General features: G+C 53.2%; 1 protein-coding gene across 1 annotated transcript in view; it reads right to left on the reverse strand.

The window, feature by feature from the left end:
* CCDC33 (coiled-coil domain containing 33) overlaps window positions 1–21,268 on the reverse strand; it is a 101,719-nt gene that overhangs the window by 37,836 nt on the left and 42,615 nt on the right. Inside the window, exons 9-13 of the mRNA XM_045899716.2 lie at window positions 20,315–20,435; window positions 14,259–14,388; window positions 13,497–13,630; window positions 12,494–12,565; window positions 741–935 (exon numbers count right to left, since the gene is read on the reverse strand). Coding sequence (XP_045755672.1) covers window positions 741–935; window positions 12,494–12,565; window positions 13,497–13,630; window positions 14,259–14,388; window positions 20,315–20,435 — 652 coding nt within the window. The remainder of the gene's footprint in view (window positions 1–740; window positions 936–12,493; window positions 12,566–13,496; window positions 13,631–14,258; window positions 14,389–20,314; window positions 20,436–21,268) is intronic.

The following is a 21,268-nucleotide window of genomic DNA, read 5'->3' on the forward strand; positions in this document are numbered from 1 at the left end:
GGCCGTCGGTGGAGAGGGGCAGATCCTGAGAGGGGGAGCCCCAGGGCTTCCCTAGGGGCCAGTGGCCTTGGCTGGGGCCTTTCCTCAGGATCTTTCTGAGCAGCATTCCCCAGGTGACCCGTTGTGGAAGAAGGGAGGAAGCCACACATGAATTCACCCCTGGTACCCAAGTGGGGACTTCGACTGGACTGTCTCTTGGTGGCCTGTTCTTTATCTCTCTGCATTAAGGGGCCAGGACTCAGCACTGACCCCTCGCCAAATTAAGCCACCACCTTGGCCACCTTCACCAACCCTTTCCCAGCATCTGGTCAACTGCAGCTCCCATGACCAAGGACACAGACCCTGTGACCAAAGACGGTATCCTCTTTTCTTTGAGCCCCAATCTCCTCTTTGAGAAATTAAAACTAATGACTCAGAGGGGCTTCCCCTTACCCATGGGACGTGCTCCTGAGAAAGTTCTGGGTTGATCTCTACTTGAGTCAATGGATCCCTGTCTTACAAGTGTTGCAAGGGTTTGCTTTGAAGGAGATTGTGTGGGAGTTCCATTCGAAAGGTGAAGAAACTGTAAAATGAAGAATCCACACCTTCCACCAGTTTAGCTTGGAGGTAAGTCACAAACAGAGTGTGCCTGAAGGGAGGTCTCCTTGCCACCTGAGGAGTGAACTTGGTGACAGTCAAACCCTTTCCCTGTGACCCCTCTCCCCGCTCTTCCTCTCCCAGCACTGGGTGGAGACACTCACCATTTCATGGGACATCTTGGGTGCCTGAGGCTCTATCTCTGTTTCCTGAGAGGTAGATGTGCTGGAATCCATTGTAGAGCTCACCGTGGCCTTGGACCAGGACTCACGGATGGTACCCAGCTTCTCATCTAAGATCTTGGGGTCCAGGATGGGCAGAACCTGGCTGCTGTTTGGTGTCAAGAAGTTTTCCGGCTTCTGGGAAGAGAAGGTGCAAAGAAATTTCTGTCTTTCTACCACAAATGTCTTTTCTAGACCCCCGAAGCCTCTCCTCTTCATGGCTCAGGAGGCCCTGCATGCCTGGCTCCTGTCTACCACCTACCACCTGCCCCCTTGCTCCCTGGGGCCTTACCACACTGTCCTTGGCATTCCTCCGACAAGCCAGCCTTTCCTGCCTCAGGGCCTTTGCCCCTGCTGTGCTCTCTGCGCAGATAGCCTCATGGGTCTTTACACGGCTGTCCTCTTCTCATCATTCAGATTTTAGCCCAGACGAGAGACCCTGGCCTTCAAGAGAGAGGCCCATCCTCTCTAAAGTCACCCCTCCTCCAATATACACTGTATTCACATTATCCCATTTTACTGTTCATAGTACTTAACTCTACCAGAAAATTAAACTTGCAAAAACTGATTTTGCTTGTTTACTGTCTGCCTCCCTCTGATTCTCACACTATAGCGCAAGCGACATGTGAGTAGAGACTTTGTTTATCCCCAGTGTCTGCCTCATTGTTACGTGCTCAATAATCTATTTGTCGCAGAAATAAACAAACCATGCCATCCAGGACTCTCACATTTGGTGCAGTAACAAGAGCCTCGAACATCGCCATGCTCCTTTGACACCCTTTGCTGGGAAGATTCCTTTTCCATTCCATGTCTACTGTTAGCCTCCCATCTATCACCTGTTAAACAGTCTCCTCTCTCTCTGCTCTGCTGGGCCTCCTCCTTGTGCTCCCAGGTTCTTTTTCCTCTTCTTTTCTCCCCTTGACATGACTGCAGCTCTTATCTCTGCTGGTCTAGAACTCAACCGTACTCAGATCCCAGCTTCTCTAGGAAATCTTGATGGCCTCCACCCACACTTGCTCAAAGCTTTTCTGGGATATTCCAGCCCAGCAGCTGGCTCTCTCTGCTCTCACACTGTTCTCTAATTCCAGGCTCATTTGCCATTTTTGTTTTTCTGCCCAAACTTTAAGTTCCCTGGGCTTAGGGACATGTGTGATGCTCCCTTTGAGGAGAGGTTACTTTAAAGCTCTCTTGGAAATCCATGGTTAGCCCTAACACGTGCATGTTGTTCAAAGGCTGTAGGGACCTCAAAGATGACCAGCTTCTACCCTACTTCAGTTGTTGGAATTCTGTCTTGGCCACATAGCAGATAAATATGCCACCATCTGTGCTAGAAGCAAACAGAGCAATGGGCACAGTGCCAACCACCACAGGATGTGCTCAGGGTTAGAGGTGCCTGAATGTCTGACCCTGAACAAACAGAGGAAGAACAAAGTATGCGTGGGCCTCCCTTGAAGTGGATATTCTATATAAAACCCCACACATATGAACCGGAAGAATCAGGATAAGGACCCTTCACTTTACCACTTGGATCTTTTAAATAATGACTCCTTTATCCCCTTTTAAAACAAAATTTTGTATGCAGAAGTTCATGGGGTGCCTAGGTGGCTCAGTTGGTTAAGTGTCCGACTCTTGGTCTTGGCTCAGGTCATGATCTTAGGGTTGTGAGCTCGAGCCCCTCATCAGGCTCCGTGCTAGGTGGGGAGTCTGCTTGAGATTCTCTCCCTCTCCCTCTGCCCCTCCTCCCCTTGCTCTGGCTCTCTCTAATAAAATAAAAGCCTTTAAAAAATAAAATTTGGTATGCAGAAATTCATTAACATGAAGTCTTTTCAGGCTTATGTCAGTAGAGTAAGGGATAGTCATGCAAGGACAGAGGTATCTAGTCCAGTCTGGGCCTCATCTCCCACCTACCCTGTCAGATGGGTACAAGGACAGATGATTCCAGAGAGAAAGCAGCTATATATTGATTCTTGGAATGAGAAGGGGATGCATTGGGTGACCTTGAGGCTGATTTTGGCACGTATTGTACTTCATAACCAAAACTCCTGAGCCTGTTTTGTCCCTGGGCTTTAGGCATGGTTATCTCTCTCACCTGCCTCTCCCAGTGACTATGGTTTAGGGAGGGTGAGATTCATCGAGAGGCTCCCCACTGAACACACCAGTGGCTCTGTAAAACATCTGAGTCAGGTGGTTTGGGGTTGTCTTGTTGTCTCTGCATTTTAGATAGGAAAAAGCACCACATGCATCTCCTGCTCAGAACAGCTGAACACCAGACTGGCTGGAGCAGGAGAACTATAGAATGCATACTGGATGGATGCGTGGGTAGATGGGTACAGGAGAGAATGAAGGAAAGAACAGCTATCCGGGGCAAAGATGAACTCCCTATTGACCAGGTGGCCCCTGGGACTGGGGCGAGATGCTGATTCAGGACCTGTAATGACATCTCTCCTCATTTCCAGGCAGAAAGCCAATCTCGCTGCCCTGGATTTCATAGACTGCCATCTAATCCAGTTAAGGGAGGAAGTGGAAGTAATGAAATCAAGGGAGAGGTCTCCAGAGGTGCCCCATCAGCTCTGAAAGCAGGGACACACTGCAGAGGGAGTCCCTTCCCCCACTGCCTGTCTCCCTCACATCTATCCTTTGTGGGCCCAGCACCAGCTGGATAAACTCAGTGACCCAGAGCTGACATGTCCGGGGCCCCAATCGGAGCTGGGCACTTACCAGGTACTAAAAAAAAATTTTTTTTTCAAAAGAAAGGCAGTTTGTCACATGTGGTGCCTCATTTAGATGTGTCTGGTGTCTTGGAAGCTTGACTAGTCTACATTCTCCTACAACTGGACCTTGAGAGGTTATTTGGAGGTTCTAGCTGGGGAGAGCAGCTACTCATACACCCTTGATGGAAGAACAGTCTTATTCTATCTACAGAGCACAGCTTCGGGAAGGATGCATGCAGAGCAGTAAGGGAAAAAGGGGACACCTGCTTAGCCAGCCAGACCAGCTGAATCAACCCTGGTGATTAATGGGGTGAGAGATGTTGCAGCTAGATCACCCTCACATACACTCACCAGGTACTTTTACGTGGATTCTGAAATTTATTATGTATAATTCATTTAATTTTTCATCACAAAGATAAGATTAAAATGACACTGACCCCTGAGTCCAGACCAGTGACTTCACTTTGTCAATCTCTGGTAGGCAGGTTGTGGGGGGAGGATGTTCTCAGCAGGAGGGAAGGAAAGGCAGAATATTTATGGATGTCAACTCTTCTGCTCCTTCTGACCCCTAGCTGCTCTTCCTGGGGCCCTTGCAAGACTCAGTAGATCTACTCTGCTCTGCCCTCTCCATGGCTGGCCCTGGGCTGTATCTGTTCCCACAGCTGCTTCATGCTAGTACCTCCCCACCTCCCACACCCATCCTTGCAGGACTCCTGCCCACAATTCTAATCCCCTGATCGAATCAACTTTGCCAGAATCCATCCTGGCTTGGGAGTTGGGGGCAAGTGAGCCGGTGACTTTTATAGAAAAATCTTTAGATTCCCATACAGTAGAAGCTCCAAAGGGAGGGCCAGAGGCAGTTGCTCTTGTCATGTGAGGTAAGGAGGCTCACAATACCCCACACAGTGCCTAAATTCTCCTTAACATTGCCTATTCAGACTGCTCAGCTTCAGTCTGCCCACGTTGTGGGGAGGCAATTGTGCCCTCTCTTCCTTGCTTCTCATGGGAAAGGAGCTTGTCTGGGGTTACAAGAAGGGGCAAGGCTGATCGAAATGGTGGGTAGTCAGGGTGGAAGATGGGGGAGGGGGATAATGCTAAAATGAGGATGAAGAGAGGGTAGGGCCTTGGGGACTAACTCCTCCCTATTTAAGCCCAGGCTTACCTAGCTCTCCTCCTTTTTTCTAGGTGGGGGTGGAGGCTGCTAGCCCACCCCACAGGCCTGCTTGTTTGCTTTTCTACTTGGCAGGCCTTGCCCTGATGGCTGAGGCAGCTTGGGGCTGACAAGTGGCCCCTCCACTCTGTGGTTCCGTGGCTGCAGCATGTCCTGCTTCATTAGGGCTGTAATTGGAGACGTACCTTGAAAGCTCAAAGCAATGCACAGCCATGTACTGGCTCAGACTCGCTGCGCAGCCCACCACTCCTTGTGCTGCCGCAGCTGCCCCGCACCACGTGAGTGTCATGGTGGAGAGCAGACTCCCCTTCCTCGTGCCTCTCAGCCCTTTGCTGTTGCCTGCAGAGGACAGTCTGTTGAGACAGCCCAGGCCAATAGCATCACAGGCTCGAGGCTTCTTGGGTCACCTGTTTCCTCCTCCTCCCCTAACATCTTCTGCCTCCCTCCTACCCGCTCCATCCCCTAGATCCCTGATCATGCAAAATGCAACAGTTCCAGCCTGCCCCGGCAATTACAGACTAGCCAGGATGCAGCTGCTGTCCTTGGTGCTGAAAGAGCCCGCCTTCCGGCCTGCCCGCCTCTCGCCCCGCCCTGAGCCTTCTCGCGGGAGCGCACATGCTCTTAATTCAATTAGCTGGCCCTGAACCCTCCCCAGGGAACCCGGAGCGGAAACTGACAAATTCTGTTTAACAAAGACATTTGTCCCCCGCCCCGCCGGCCTTGGGCTCTGCCCGCCTGTATCCCGCTCATTAGGTATCTAACAAAGTGCATCCCAAGAAATCTGCTTCCAATCGCTAGTAATTCAGGAGGCCTGATGCAATTTTCTCCCTGATAAGGGTGTCTCGCCCGCTGGCAAGCACCATAATGAGCCCTGTGTAGCAGCTCCCCGATCAGTCACTGCTTTGTCATTTCCTGTGGCCCCAGTTGTAGGTTCTTATCTCTTCAGCTGAAGGCGAGGCTCAGAAAATGGGGGCCCTGCAAGAGGGCTTGCTGCCTCCCATGCATATCGCAAGCCTCATTATGGCATCCTGCATGGTCTTGCAGCTGCAGTGGGGCTTGAAGCTCTGAGTCTGTCTGCCAGCAAAGAAGGGTCTGAGTGTTAATCCTCATTGGGGCCATATTTCATTCTCCAGAAAATGGTTTCAGCGGGTTAATCTGAAAGCAAATTGCAGGGTCAGGGGAGGGGTGCCAGTGATAAGGATATTTAAAAATTCTGGCAAGGATTTTAGTATTAAATAGAGCCTTGCCCATAGCTCACTGGGCAGTCTGTGGGCTCACTCTTGTTAGTTTGGAATCTGGGCTTTCTGCATTTAATCTTTCCAATTGGGTCCCCCCATTTACATCTAGAGAGAGCTTTCCAGCATATAGGTCAGATCACGTCTTACTGCTGCCCAAAGACCTTCCTTAGCTTCGAACCACTTTGAACCACTGCCAAAGTCTAAACCCTGAATCCTGGCATCCAGGCCCTCCATGGTGTAGGCCCCAACTAACTCTCCAGTCTCACTCCCCACACAGCCTCCATATGTCCCATGTGCTTCAGATACTGTCATGCCTCCATTTCTTTGCATCTGTGATTCCTTCTGCCTGAATCACCCTTGCTTTGCCAATTTTCAAGCCATTCTTTGAGGCAGAGTTCAAACCATTTTTCTCTGTGACTCTTCCCCTGACCTTTGTATGCCCAAAGCACTTCAACCAGAACGCTTAGCAAGATGGGTGGTAACGATCTGTCAGGGTGCTTTACTGCTTGGCACAGGTTAGGGATCCAAAGAATGGCTAATGAATTCATGCCTGAATGAACTTGGGTGGAGCTGGGGTGCATCTGGTTTGGCTGAAGAGAGGTCTAGGCTATGGTAGGGTGGCTTTGAGATGGGGAGAAACCCAAGCCCCCTCTCTCTGAATAGTTTGGAAGTTTTGCCCTCTCTCCTCCCCTCCCCCTTCTTCAATCCACCAATTGTGCATTGGGCTCACGGGAGAGCAGAGCAGGCCAGGGGAGGGTCCAGCTTCCTTAGCCATCTCTGTATCCTGACTCAGTACATTCCATCTCTGGCTGGGAGTCACGGACTCACATTCTCAAGGCAGTGGAGTCCTGTGGTTGGTGAGGCATCTGGAATGAGCCTGCAGTATGGCTCTTGGTCCAGCCCTGCCCACTCCCAGGGCAGGAAGCAGGTCTTCACTTCTCCTCCACAGCCCCCAGCTCAAGGCAGGGTACACTGGGGACTTCAGCAAATCTGGCCTCTAGAGAGATGATTGTCTGTCTCTTCTCCATTTCTTCATTCCCTGAAAAATTGCTGTGAGACCAAATGTGGGGCTGGTGATGTTTATCTTCAGCACTTGACAAGGCCTCCTGATGTCCTTATGGATGTGAATCTGGTGGAACGGCTGTCATGAGGGGCGGGCGCCGAGTGATGGATTAGCAAGGCTCCATTGTTCCCCTCCCCCAGGAGCCCTGTCCTCGTCTCTGATGAGTTCAGCACTTTTGTCAGCAACTACACTGGGCTGGGCACTTACACATGCTCCTTCATTCCATTTTCACTACATTCTTGGCTGGTAGGAATCACAACTTCCTTCTGTGGATGAGGAAGGTGGGACTCAGGGTGGCTAAGATCAGGATCCAGGATTCAAACCCATACCTGAGGATGCACACTGTTTGTGTAGGGGTTGTGGAGTGGAAGGGAAGACAGGCAAGGTGTTGTGAGGTTGTGGGAGGGGAAAGGGTCTTTTTTCTCTGGATCCATCATCGTCCTTGCGGTAGCGTTTTCAGAGCTGGAGTCTTGGGGGTGGGGAGAGAACCCTCCAGAGGACAGAACCAGCCAGGGAGATTCTCATGCCATCCTGAACGCTGGGCCTTCCAAGCAGCTGTGCTTGGTGGGGAAATGGAGGCAGGTTTGTGTTGGGGCTTCTCTGAAGACCAGCCAGGGCTTTCATATGTGGCTTTTAAGAAATTTATAAAAATTCATCAAAAGCCAGCATGATTCTGCCTATCCCCTGCCCTCCCCTCCACATCTGTTAAACAGCCACTTGTCCCCACTTTGGTCTGGTCTCCAGAGAGCTTTGTAACTGATTTGAATAAAAACACCAGGCAGCCCTTTGCATGGCATTGAAGACCTGCCCCGCCTCTCCCTGTGAGAACAGGGAAGGGGGAGGGTCAGACAGGACTGTGGGAGCTGCCCCTTTCCTCAGGGGGTAGCAGCGAGTGCCACCTCCTTCTCTCCTCAAAGGCACCCACCCTATGCCAAAATCCAAGGAAACCCATGGGCAAGTCCTCAGGATTGTGGGCTAAGACGGAGGCAGCCACCCATGTGAGTGGCTGGTGCTCTGGTGCCCTGCCTGGGTAAGACTCTGGATTCCAAATCCCAGCCCGAGAAGGCACACTGTTGCCAAACACCCAGACAACTGCATAGACTTTTCCCACCTTGCAGGGGGCACGTTTCCATGTGAGGAGGCAGGGACTGGCACAGTGAGCACCTGTCATGTGCACGCTGGGCTCCAATCCACATGGGTCAGCCTAGGAAACCTGCTCAGTGTGGGCCTCACTTCAAAGAAGTTGCCTGCAAGCTGGAGGGCACCCAGGATGCTGCGGGATCTTGACACCAGTTCATTAAAAGAGGCAGACTGCTTAGCCTGGAGAAGCACAGACTCCTGGGGGACCAGATTGCACTCTTCAAAGAGCAGAGGCCAACATCAGAGGGAGAATGGAGGAGAGATAGGGTTATTCGTATATAGATATGTGGAGTAGCCATAGGCTTTTGGATTCTTAGAGCTGAATGGACCCCCAAGGCCAACCCCCACTGTATTTACAATAAAGGGAAGTTGGCTGTCTATAGGCAGGTGTCCATTTTTTTAGTTTTTGTGAATCTATGTGTAGTTATTCACATGCTCATCTACACACACAACTCTAGCTTCAAGCAGATCACTCTAAGCAGCATGTGCCTGTAGAGAAGTCCCATCAGAGGAAAAAGCTTAACCCATCAACAGCAGAACCAGCTTCAAGCACAATATCCCCAACCAGGAGACCACTTCATCCCACATTCACAGAAACTGCAGGCTCTGCTGGCTAGTGGGCCAGCCAGCATGCTGGATGCCTGACCACGTGCCAGTGTCCCCACAACCAGCAGGGGAGCTTGCTAAAGTCGCATTGCAGCCCCAGATGGAGAAGCCAGGAGCCTGGGGGTGCAGAGAGGGTGTGGGCTCAGTGTGGGGTGGTCATTTCTATCTGTTGTGGCCACGAAGCCACGGGACAGGGTACGTCCGGTGGTAGTGAGCTTCCTGTCATGGCAGAGCAAGAGTGAGACCACCTGTGGTGGACATTGTCAAGGACAATCCTGTCCAGGGTGGGCTGTTGAGAGAGGTGGTCTCTATTCGGAAATTCCACAATGCTCTTGTTCCCAGAGCTCTGAGAATGGGTGATGTGGAAGCAGTGGGTGGGGGAGAAAGTGTTCACCCAAACCTCAATTAACCAGGATACCTGTCTGTCCCTCGGAGGCTCAGGAGAAAGAGGATGTGTCCTCAGGAGGGAGGTACCCAAATAGGGCATGCATATTTATTTCTCCCAAAGCATCACCTTTCAGTAGCCCATCTGACCACAGGGAAGGAATTGCCCTCAAGTTGGAATTGTTAGTCAGATGGGTGAGGGGCCCCGAGAGACCCGTTACCCAAGCCTCCCCCACAGCCAGAGTGTCCACAGGACTCTAAGATCCCAGGCTTCCGGCGGCGGTGGCTCATGGAGCTTTGAGCAGTGTTTGATTTAAAAGATGGAAGAAGCAATGGTGCTGGTCCCCCAGGCTGGAATGCAGACATGAAGGCCAGGTACCTTCCACCATGAACTTGCAAACAGCGTCTTAGGTGGAACCGTAAGAGGGAAAGAATTCAGAACCTGTCAGGTGTTTGCTCTCACTGGGTTTCGTCAGGCCTCTTACCAGGAGCTGCTGTCTGCTCATGAACTGACTAGCTCACTGTCTGGTCCACACTCCCTGCCCTCTAAGAACGCAAGCTTTATGAGGACGTGTAAGATCCCTAAAATTGGGACAGTATCTGCTACATAACAGGTGCCCAATGTTGGCGGTGGCACAGAGGACATGGGTGGTGTGACAGTGATGGCGGTGGAGAGTGATGGAGCCGGGGATGGGCCCTCTGCACTCAGCTGCCAGGCCATCCACCTGTTCATCAATTCTCAACACGCTCTCACTACCCCGCAGAGAGAAGGATGCCAAAACGGCTCAGATGTGAGCAGAGAGCCATGTCCAAGCCCGATGAGGGTGAATTCAAGGCAGATGGGCTCCATGGCTGCCGGACCCTCCCTCTTCTCATTGAAATCCACAAGGGTGGCCAAAATTCTTGTCCTCATCACATATATGTGGAATAAAAGAATGAATGGCTGGGTGCCCTGGCTGCAAGAACCTATGCCGAGCCCACCACATTAGCTCCAAAATTGGAGTTCAGGATTCTAGAATCAAAGTGAGTCAGTTATTGGCCAACTCACAGATAGTGTCACCAAGGAACAGTTGGGCCACAAACAGATGTAGCTTCTGTGAATGCCAATGCGGCTGTGAAAACATCTGTGTGTCAGTCTGCATGTGTGTGTGTGAGCGTGTGTGTGTGTATGGTGTATTAAGTGCCCATGCAAAGGGGTGTATGTGTGCCCGCATGTTCATGTCTGTGCATATGGGACTGTCTGAATGTGGGTATTCGCACACGATGGTGTGAGAGAGCGTGCGTGTGTGGAACTGTGTGTGTGGTGAATGCTTGGCTGCAGAATCTGAATTTCCTCTAGTACTATTTTCCTGGTACACACCCAATCTTGATCCCTTTCTTTTCCTTTCTTCTCGGAAATCCATTACTGAAAGGTTTTTTTCCCCCCGCCTCCAGGGGGAGGGGGGCGGGGGGAAGGGGAAGCTAAAATCACAAGGCCCAGATCAAAACACTCAGCCGCTAAATGAATTCGGCAGCGTTTTCCCGCATGACTTGGAGGGATAATTTAGTGAGGCCGCCAGCTGGAAGGAAAGGGATTAATTCTGCACTTAGCACAGCTCCGGTGAATAATTCATCACTGAGACCTTTGTGCCTAGCCGCTGGGCAACCGGGAAGTGTCCTGTCCACCTGCCTGTTGCCTGCCTGGGTCCCCCAGTGGCTTGACCAGGGGCACTTGATGCTCCTTTCGGTCCTCAGGACACATGTGTCCCTGGGAAGGGACAGAAGACAGGGGGAGGTGAGGAAGGGACAGGAGGGGCCACTGATAGACTCTAGACCCCGAGAAGAGGCCGTGGAGGAGTGAGCTCCCATCTGGGAAATTGGTGACATTTTCTCCAAGGACCCTGCTTCTTTCTTGGGGTCTTTTGCTGCTTCTGTGTCTTCCCCTCTCAGTACCTTCTTGGTCCGACACCTGGTGTGGTGGTGGGGATGGGGTTGAGGGTGGGGTGTCAGACTGTCTCTAACAAACTCTCTTTCATCAGGAAAGAGAGGAATCAGGAATTAGAAGACGATGCAGAACATTCCACAGGGGGAAGTGCTGATGGGAGGTCCCAGGTACTCACCAGAGGCCTTAGGGACACATTTTCAGGTGGCTATATTTCCAGATACATGCCTCTTACCCCACACCATATAATTCCCTGTGTTCCCCATGGGTAAGGTCACAGGGCCAAGTATTACCCCAGTGCTGGTGGCGACTTTTCCTGGTGTGGGAAGCTGGCGGGAGGGGGCTGACCCAGGCATCCATGGTCCTGAACTGCTCACCTCCCAGCTTTGTGCCTGTCTTAGCACCACAGACCAAAAAGGGGAAGAATTCCAGAAGGTGCTGGCCAGGTGCACTGGAGCCAAATGACCAGGGTTCAACCGGGACCCAGAGTCCAGGGAGAGTTGTCTAGAGGAAGAGATCCCATCCATCAGGCAGGGCTCAGCCAGTGGTATCTTTCCACTTGGATCAACCAAGCTGTGGTAGGCAGGATTCCAAAAATGGGCCCCCAAGATTCCACACCCTAATCCCCAGGACCCATGCCTATGATGAGCTGTGACCCCTGTGATTATGTTACATGGCATGGCTGACCTTAAGATGGGGACATTCTCAGAGTGGGCCTCTCCTAATCACATGAGCCCCTTTAAAAGCAGAGGGTTTTCTCTGGCTGCTGACAAAGGAGAAAGTCAGAGAGTTTTGAAGTGTGGGGGGGATTTGACATGCCTGCTGGCTGAAAGATGGAGGGGGCCATTGTGAGAAGGAATGTAGGTGACCTCTAGCAGCTGAGGGGCCCCTTGGTTGGCAGTCAACGAGGAAACAGGGACCTTGGATCCCACGACTGTGGGGAACTGGATTCTGATGACCACCTAAATGAGCCTGGAAGCACACACTTCCCCAGAGCCTCCAGAAAGGAGTGTGACCTTGCCAACATCTTGATTTGAGGCATGCCATGTCAGACTGCCTACCCACAGAAGTGCGAGCCCATAAATGGGCATTGTTTTAAGCTGCTAGGTTTGTGGTAGTTTGTTACGTAGCAAGAGAAGCTGAAATCCTAGCTCACCCTTGTAGAACCTTGATCCCAGTGAGCCAGGCTTGGCTTGGGCTGGGTTAGAGGCTGACTCCCAGGTCTGGGTGGCCCTCTGCTCTCAACTCTCCTCTTCCTAATCTCAGCTTTGTCTCATTTTCTGGAGCTTCAAATCACCCTCAGACATTTCTCTCCAAAGCAGCAGTCCCCTCCTTCCAGAAGCCCCTGGCCCCAGCCCCTGAACGAGGCCAGCAATTGTGAAGGAGGTTGGAACACACTGCGGGGCTCTGGGAGCTGACACGTGGCTGCCAGGCCCTGCCCTTCCCGTCCCCGCAGCCTCACCTCAGAGGAAAGCAGCTGGAAGGAGATATCCACTGTGGGGGCCTCACCATTTATGGTTTTCAGCTTGGTGTCCTGGGGAGGAGAGGGGAGCTGTCAGCGCATGCTGGCCAGGGCGGCTTCTGCCTCTGATCTGCCCACTGCTCTGGATTCCCCAAGAAGGGGCCTGCTAGGGGCTCTGCCTGGGGAGTGAGAGGGAGGCAGAATGATCTGCCTCTGCTCACCCTCACTGCCTCGAAACTCCCTTCTCAACTCCACTGAAGACCTGACTGGCACTTCCAGACCTGCGTCCTGGCAGAGTGGGGAAATGCCCATTTACTGACATCTATTACATCAGGATGGCCAGAAGCATTTTAGGGGAAAAGGTGGCATAGAAATAAATGGTGATATAATATGTATTAAATCTTATTGAGAACTTATTCTGTTCTAAGTGCTTTACACGTATTTCCTAAAAGAAAAAAATCTCACAGCAACCCTATAAGAAAAATTCTATTACTATGAACCCATTTAACAGACAAGAAAACTGAGGCACCGGGACTTTAATTTTTCCAAGGTCATGTAATCTGGAAGGGGTGGGACCAGCATTTGGACCCAGACAGTCAGGCTCTAGAGCCTGGGCTCTTGGCTCTCTTGTCATACAGAGAGATCCTATACAGGTATGTTGTTCCCATTTTAGAGATGGGCACTCCGAGGTTCAGAAAGTCTAAGAAACTTGCCCCAGAGTGCACAGTGAGAACTAGGGCAAGTCAGGATTTAAACCCAGGTCTCTCTGGTTAAAGGCCTGAACTCTTGCCACTATCCCGTGGGGCCTCCCTGTGTTTCTCCTCGGGGCAGGAGCTCGGGGGAGCTCCTTATACCTGACGGTGGTTGGCTTCCACGGGGAGGGCCCTGGTGGAAGCTGCTGGAGAAGCCAGAGTCCCTGGCGTCAGTGGGGCAGGGCGAAGCAGGGTGGGCTGGGGCGGAAGCAGGCCACCCGCCACAGGCTCTGATCGAGGGGGGCACTCACGGTGATGGGGAGCCTCTCCACACGCAGCCCATTCAGACCCTTCCCTGCCAGCATCTTGCGGTACAAACGGCTCTTTAGCGGCAACACGGAGACGCCCAGGGGCTTGCTGAGGGTCCATGGCTCACTGCCTTTCACTGTAGGGGGAGGACCAGCTGGGATTCCCACCAAAGCCCGCACCCCAAGCCCCTCGGGTCCCAGCGTTAGAGGCCCCAGCAGGGGCCCCATCCTTTGGTACCCAACATCCAGTTCTCCCACACCTCACGTTCCTGCCCCTGGCCTTGCCCTGCACAAGTCTCCTCCTCCTCTGCTCTTTAGGGCTCTCTGAATTCAAGACCAACTCTCAACATATTCTGTGCTTCTGGGTACGTATATGGATCTCCTCTGTCTCTGCCCTTGGGGGCTTTACTCTCTCCATGTGGATCTAAGACCGTGGATCAGCTGGTCTCTGAATCCGGTTTCCCCTCTATGCTGTGAGCCCTGCGGGGATCTATCCCTCCCTCCTCCCTGACAGGTACATGGGGAGGGATAGTGGTGCGATAAAAATGAATGGATCTAATATGGAAATAGGACCCATGTGTGCTGGCCCGTGCCAAGGAACGAGGACAAGGAAGCCAGCCAGGTGCTCCTCCACCTGTCTGCATGCACTGGGAACCAGGTCCCCTTCACCTATCCCAGCAGGGGGCAGAGGCAGGTGGCCTGAGCACCTTTCTTACATATGTCCTGACGCATGGCTGCCCCTGTGCAGCACCAAGGGGCACTCACTGGAAGCCGAGGAGTGGTACTCCAGCACCAGGGCTGTGTCTTCCGAGAAGCTGGTGGCTCCGTCTCGGCCTTGGAAGAGGAAGGATTGGTTCCATAAGGGCAGCTCCGGGGGTCCCCCAGGCTTGGACAGCTGAAAGGAGACAGTGGGAGTAGGCGGTGGGGCCACAGCTTCTCCCAAATCAAGGGATGTCCAGATATATCCGTCTGTGTGTGTCTACATATGTCGCAAATGTTTGTCCCAATTGTAAAAGCGACATACGTGTAATGAATGAATTTTGGAAAAATACAGAAAAGTAGAAAGATTAAAAAGAAAAACCCTAGGGGCGCCTGGCTGGCTCAGTCAGTTAAGTGTCTGGTTCTTGATCTCTGTTCAGGTCTTGATCTCAGGGTCGTGAGTTCAGGCCCCAAGTTCGCTCTGCACTGGGTGTACAGCCTACTTCAAACAAAACCAAAAACAAACACCCCCCAAAACACCTTAAATTCCTCCACTAAAGACAACTGTCCTAAGACTGTGTTTCTTTCTAGTTTTTTCCTAAGCCTATTTTGTAGATAATTGTCATCCTAACATCCTACATTTTTCAATTACTGTGCAAACCTAAGCATATCCGGAGTCACAAGTAACACTTGGTATCCGTGATCTTTGCAGCTGTAGGATACTTTGTCATGTCCATGTGCCCAGGTTTCTCCCTTCCTGTGTTTTCCTGGAATAGCACTGCATTGAATATTCTTTGACATTGATCTCTGTGTCTCAGATTATTTCCTAAGTACCCGAAATGAAAATGCTGAATTAAAGGACATACATTTTAAGGCACTTGACTGACCATGGATAAGCAGTTTTCCTAAAGAGCTGCACTAGTATTCACCCCCATGGCTGGGGGTGTCATTGATGCCAAAGGAGACATGCCCTCCACCCTGTCCCCAGCCCCTCTCTGCCCCACACAGGATGCAGAGGCCACAGCGGGTCTTCAGAAACCTGAGCCTTGGTGTGTCTGAAGCACAGGCCATCAGGCATTCGGGGGACTTAACAGCACACTAAGTCAGCAGCTGGGGCACACATGTGAGTGCTATTTTAACAGTGAAACAAGACAGCATTGACCAGAGCCCCCAAATAAGGGGCTACAGGAGACATTCCCGAGGATGGCCACAAAAGCCGTCTTGCAGGAAGCAGGAGCAGAGGAAGGCTCTGAAGTAAGATTTGGCAGGGCAAAGGGAAAGAGGGAGATCTTCTGGCTGGGAAAACCGCCCAAGACAAAGGTGGATGGTGGTTCCAAGCATGGCAAGGGTGGAGGATGCCTGGAACAAGGGGGGACTGCAGGTGGAGGAGGCCGAGCATCTACAAAGGCTGGAAGGTGGGGATTGGGGAATGGAACATGAGGGCATCAGCATGTAACACACAGCCAGCAGCCCTGCACGGTCCCGACACACGGAGGGGCTGGGGCCATCGGTGCAGACTCCCCCAGAGGCCGCCTTGCCTCTGTCCCCAGCCAGGGGCTGTCAGCAACAGTGGCAGCCGCTCCCACCTCCCACTCCCCTGCAGGAACCAGTCGTTGCTCAGAAAGGTCAGCACAAATGTACCACTGGCTCCAGGAGTTATTGATGCAGGATCTCGAAATATCAGTGTGGGTCCACTCCCCCCGCGGTGGCAGGGCTCTGATGCCTGTCACACTAATGTGCCTGCTCTGGTTCTTGCTGAGGCCCCGCCCGAGGCTCAGCTGTGTCTGCCTCGGCCTCTGCCCCTGGGGACATGGGCTGTAGTCACTTTGGGGGCCAGGGGTCCTGAGCACAGGGACAGGGGCTGGGGTGATGGACTGTTCCTGAGAATGGGCTCCAGAGGGAGCTCAGGGACAGCCACTTGGCCACCAGGCCAGGCTAGAGAAGCTGCTTCCGGGTTCCATGGGCCTTGGGAATGGTCTTTCAGGATTGATCCCCAAACCATGCCCATCCCAGAGCCACCCCACTGAGTGCCAGAGGGGCTTCCCCATAGCCTGGACCATCTGCCAGGCCCCGAGGCACTCAAGGAGGACCTGTGACTCAGTCCCTTGCTGGCCCCATCTCTTGCTCCCACCCTGGAAGGGGGGTTATTTAATGGATGCTAGCTGTCCTCTTGGGGGCCTATTAATGTGTCTAAATGGAGTCTACTAAACAAGAAATAGTGTCTGACTGCTCAGGAAGGACAGGTCTTTCCCTGAATGGTTTCCCAGGATGAGTCCTCCAAGAGAGATCCCTTCAGACCTACAACTGGGGAGAGAGGGTCAGCCTCTCTTGTGTGTGGGGGGCGGGGGGGAAGGGCAAGGAATCAAGGTTAAACCACCTCTGGAGTCTGATGCCAGGGCCCTGGTGAAGGTGTTGGTGGCATGTGTGTGTGGGGGGGGAGTGGGGGACAGGGCGTGGGGCGGGGAAGCCATTGACCATAGAGGCTAATGGGAAAGGCCACGCCGGGCTGTGGAATTAAGGAATGTGATTAACCCTCAGCTGTGATCTTCAGCAAAGCCATTAACCCCTGGCCACTGAGGCAGACCTGCCTTCCCTAGGGACAGAGCTTTCATTACATGGGCCCATGGGCCCTCCTTCCATTTCCCCTGGGCCCACCACATCCACACCAGACCCACCACTGCCTGCTCTGCCCTCCTGGGAAGGGTAGCTGCTGGTGGCTGATGTTGGGGGCCCTTGAGGGAGTTAGGACACCTTGGCTCTGGGCCCAGGTTTGCCTCAACCTTGCTGCGTGACCTCTGGCAAGTCCCTTCCCTTCTCTGGAACCCAAGAAGTCTCTGTCCACTGGGAAATGTCTTATGCTGGATGCCTTGGAGGCTGTCGTGCGGGCTGAAGGACAGAATGGATACCTCGCCGTCAAGATGAAAGTTGAATTGAACTCAGCCAATGCTGACTGGGGCCTTCTCCTTGCTCTACACCTCAGGGGTGCTGCGGGGCATATGGGGGAGCTAGAGTCAGACCCTGTCCCCTCTGGAGCTCACCATCTTCCCAGGTGATAGGACACACACACACGTCTGTGATCCATGTGGAGGTCTAAGCAAGTTGTGGGTTGTGGGAGCTGGGATGTCGGAGAAGAAAGCAATGACTCTTGACTGGGGGAAGGGAGGACCTGAGGGAGGGGGGCATGCTAGGCTGAGGGCAGCAGAGAGAAAGGCTGGCAGACCAGAGAGGACAGCATGCGTGTGCAGGAGAGCTGCGCATCCAGAGTGCCGTGCCTGCAGAAAGCCTGTCGGGGTTGGGGGGGTGAGCCAGGGGGCTCCGGGGGATGAGGCCTTGTGTACCTGGCTGCCAGCGAGGGCTTCGTCCTGTCCGTGAAAGGGTCAGGGGTTCAGGGGAAGGGCTCACAGGCTGAATGGGAAGGGCCTGAGTGGAGGCCGCCGCGGTGGTCCACGCAAGAGATGAGGCCAGCACCAGGGCAAGGTCTGTGGGACGGAAAGGGGCCCCGTGAGAGCCTGGGGACCGACTGGCCATGGGGACTGAGACAGGGCAGATGACGGTGGGCACAGACAACTTCTTTCTCCTCTGCTTCTGTTTCATCGGCCAGGAGCTCTGCCTCAGTTCTCTAAGGAGGGCAGGCCAACAGGAACAGCTTGTTGCGCAACGGCCCCCCACAAAGGTGCGGGAGGCAGGGTAGGAGTAATTCCTAAGTCCCACCCGATTTCGGGCCCGACGGCCCAACTCTCCCTTCACTGACCAGGTTTGCCATCATCACCAGGCTCCCAGAGGGGTGACGCAGACACTAATGCCCCTCAACCATTCCCCTCCCTCCCTCGTGGCCAACAGAACCCGCTTTGGTCCCGGTGGCCCCCGCTTCTCCACACCTGGGTACATTAGCTACGGCACGGTGATGCCACACCCCTCCTCAGTGATTGGCTGAGAGAAGTGCATGTGACCCAATTCTGGCCAATGAGACGAGAAGGGAGGTCTGTGGAGGGGCTGCGTGTGGAAGGTTTCCAGCCCTTCAGAAAAGCCACAGGTGAGAAGGGGAGGCTCCCTCTCTCTTGGGTCCTGGTCATGTCTGGATGGGGTGCCCCGAACATTTTGCCTCCACGAGCTGGTAAGCAGCTGAAGATGGCAATTCAGGGGTGTTGGAAAGGTCCTGAGGACGCTGTTGAGATGGTGCATCTACCAATTCTGGCAGCATCCTAGGTGCGGAACCCTCGCCAAGTGTAACAATAAATATGCTTAGAGCTCAAGTCCATGGGGTTACTGTAGCCAAAAGTAATGAGGGCTGGCCTCAGGGGCCATCTGACACTAGGGGAGGGGCAGCTCTGAAAGGGACGGAGCCCATTGAGCCTCCACCCTGGGCTTGGACGCTGTGCACAAGTGAGTCCTTCAAGTGCTAACAGCACAGTAAAGGTAGGAATCTGGAATTGGAGAAACTGAGAAGCCTGCGAAAGGTCACGCAGCTAGTAAGTCACAGAGCAGGGGTCAAACCCAGCTGTGCCAGGCCCTCAAATCCCTGGCCGCAGTGCTTTGGCATGGTGGGCAGCTGGTGGGAAATCACAGCGACTCCAGATGTCCTAGAAATTACCTGATCCAACCACCATCCCTCAACTGAGGTGAGGAGGCTGAAGCGCAGAAAGGGGAGGGAGGAGGGGAGTATGTAAGCTGCTGACTGGTACCCTTCCAGGTAGGGCTCTGCCCACCCCCACCTTGTACCACAGAAGCCTGCCCCTGTCCCTCACTTCTGGGAGTTCTCAACCTGGCCCAACTGCCATGTTGTCTAGTGAACGTCAACAAGTGTCCTGCCATCACCAGACCGCTGGCTTTGAGTCCCACACATGCACAAGGCACTGGAGGCAAGTCTCTGTAGCTAGGGGCACCTCTGCTACCAAGACTGGTTAGGCAGCAAAGGCAGCCTGAGAGGGCCCGGGGATGGGGAGGGGGCTCCCTCATTAAAGCAGCCCGCGCCTCCTGCCCCTCGGGACCGCCTGCTGATTGGTTCATAATTTTCTGGGCAAATGCAGGGCCATGTGTGAGATGACTCTGGGGAAATCAGGCCAAGGATTGGTTTGGGTTTGAAGCCTCTGTCTCCAGGGTCCCCCTTCGTCCCACCCCTCCCTGCCACCATCACTCTTGTCTGTGTCTGAGCCTTCAAATGTCCTTGCCTTTAAATGAAGGCTGGGTCTCCAAATGGGTGCCTCATTCTGTATTTGCTGTGCTAGACATGAACTGTGGTGGGCAGACAACAGGAAGGACTTCCCAGGCACCCCTGTGTTCTTCAAGGCCTCTAGGAATATTGGGACCATCATGTGGGGCAAGCTCTGTGAACTATGGGAACTGACTGATCTGGCCATTCCTTGGCACCCGGCCACAATCTGCACACCCCTCCCCAACATATTCAATGTCCTGTGCATCACATCTCCACTCCTGTGCTCTGTTGCCCTGAACCATCCCTCCCCTCTTAAAAACTCAAGAGTCTTGTGTCTGGATACCCACCCTAATCACCCAGGCTTCACATCTTTCTGGCCTCAAATTCAAAAAAAAAATTTTTTTTTATTATGGTAAAATATATACAACATGAACTGTCCCATTTTTATCACCTTTAGATGCACAATTCACAATGTTGTATAACCATCACCACTGTCTATTTCTGGAACTTTCTCATCAACCCAAACAGGAAACTCTGTACCTATTAAACAAGAACAGTCTACTGTCCCCTTCCCCCAGTCCCTGGCAACCACCATTCTCCTTTCTGTCTCTATGAATTTGCTTACTCTAGGAACCTCATCTCAGTGGCTTCAGACCATATTTGTCCTTTATGTCTTCTCTCCTCTCATTTTTATAGCTCTGACAGTCCCTCCCGCTTCATTATTAGATTACACATTCTCTTGTGTTGATGTTTGACCTTTTCATGCGTGTAATGCCTATCTTCACCAGACCAAGAGCGCCCTGAGGACCACTCCTCCATAGCACTGAGAGGCTTGGCTCTGGGTGCACAGCCGGGTTCAGTAAACTCCTTAATAGTCCAGGGACTAGCCGACTGAGGGAGTGAATCGACACGTGGGTGAGACACTAGAGGTATGACCCAGTGACAGGGTGTGGGGGGGCAGGAACCATACCTGAGGGCACCCGTTCTGGCTGACCCGAGGAACATCGAAGTGCATCACAGATGAGATAGGGAAGGAGAGTCGGGTGATGGGCAGCCCTGTGAACGCCGGGTCCTGCTTTACCTGATTGACCCTGGGGAGGCAAGGAGACAGGGGTCAGCCCAGGAGTGCTGCAGGTGACAGGTGCTCTTGGTTCTGTGCCCCAGCCTGGCAGCCAAGGGCTCCCATGCAGATGGGCTCTGGACTGATGTGAGAGAGGAGGAGGGGGCAGGGACCTGGACACCAGGACAGGGGATGGACCCTGGTCCTTCTGATCGCTGGCCCAAGCCTTGGGAAAGCTCATCTGGGTCAGGAGATGGGCTGCAGCTCCCAGGTTCCCTGCCCCATGACTTGCTGTGGCCCGGGCCACATCTGAATGCACCAGCTGCCCTCATCTTCAGAAAGCCTCGCCTTTGGAAGTCCTTGCCAGAATGACCCACCCCCAGGCTGGCAGTTCTAGTTTAGGCTTGGCAGGGCACGGAGGCTGCAAGGGCAGGATTCAGGAGGTGTGTGTGTGAGCGTGTGCACGTGTGCTGAGCTCTTAGGAGGGCTGGGAGTGAGTGAATCAGTCAGCTTCATTCCTCCAACAAGCAAGGAGTGTTCGCAGGTCATCAGAACTCAACAGATGGTGTACTGGAGTCCTGTTGGGCCATCAGAGTCAGTGGAAGTGACAGAGGCAGACAGCTGACCCCCAGGAGATGGTGCTGTGACCTCCAGTGGCCAAACTAGCCTGAATACCCTTCCTGAGGGCTGCAAATCCACCCAACCCCAAAGGTTGTCTGGGGAGGTGGGACATGAGCTTCAGCTGGGGCCAGGGAGACCCTCAGGAGGGTAAAGGAGGAGACTCATGGGCAGGGTTAAAGGGAAGTTCTGAGCTGACCCACAGGCTGCCTTCTTTGGGGACAACCACTGGCTGGAGCCTTGGCC

The sequence above is a fragment of the Mirounga angustirostris genome, unplaced genomic scaffold (assembly GCF_029215605.1).
Source record: "Mirounga angustirostris isolate CCGP_5_RB_7025 unplaced genomic scaffold, mMirAng1.0.hap1 SCAF_9, whole genome shotgun sequence".
Classification (NCBI taxonomy): Eukaryota; Metazoa; Chordata; class Mammalia; order Carnivora; family Phocidae; genus Mirounga; species Mirounga angustirostris.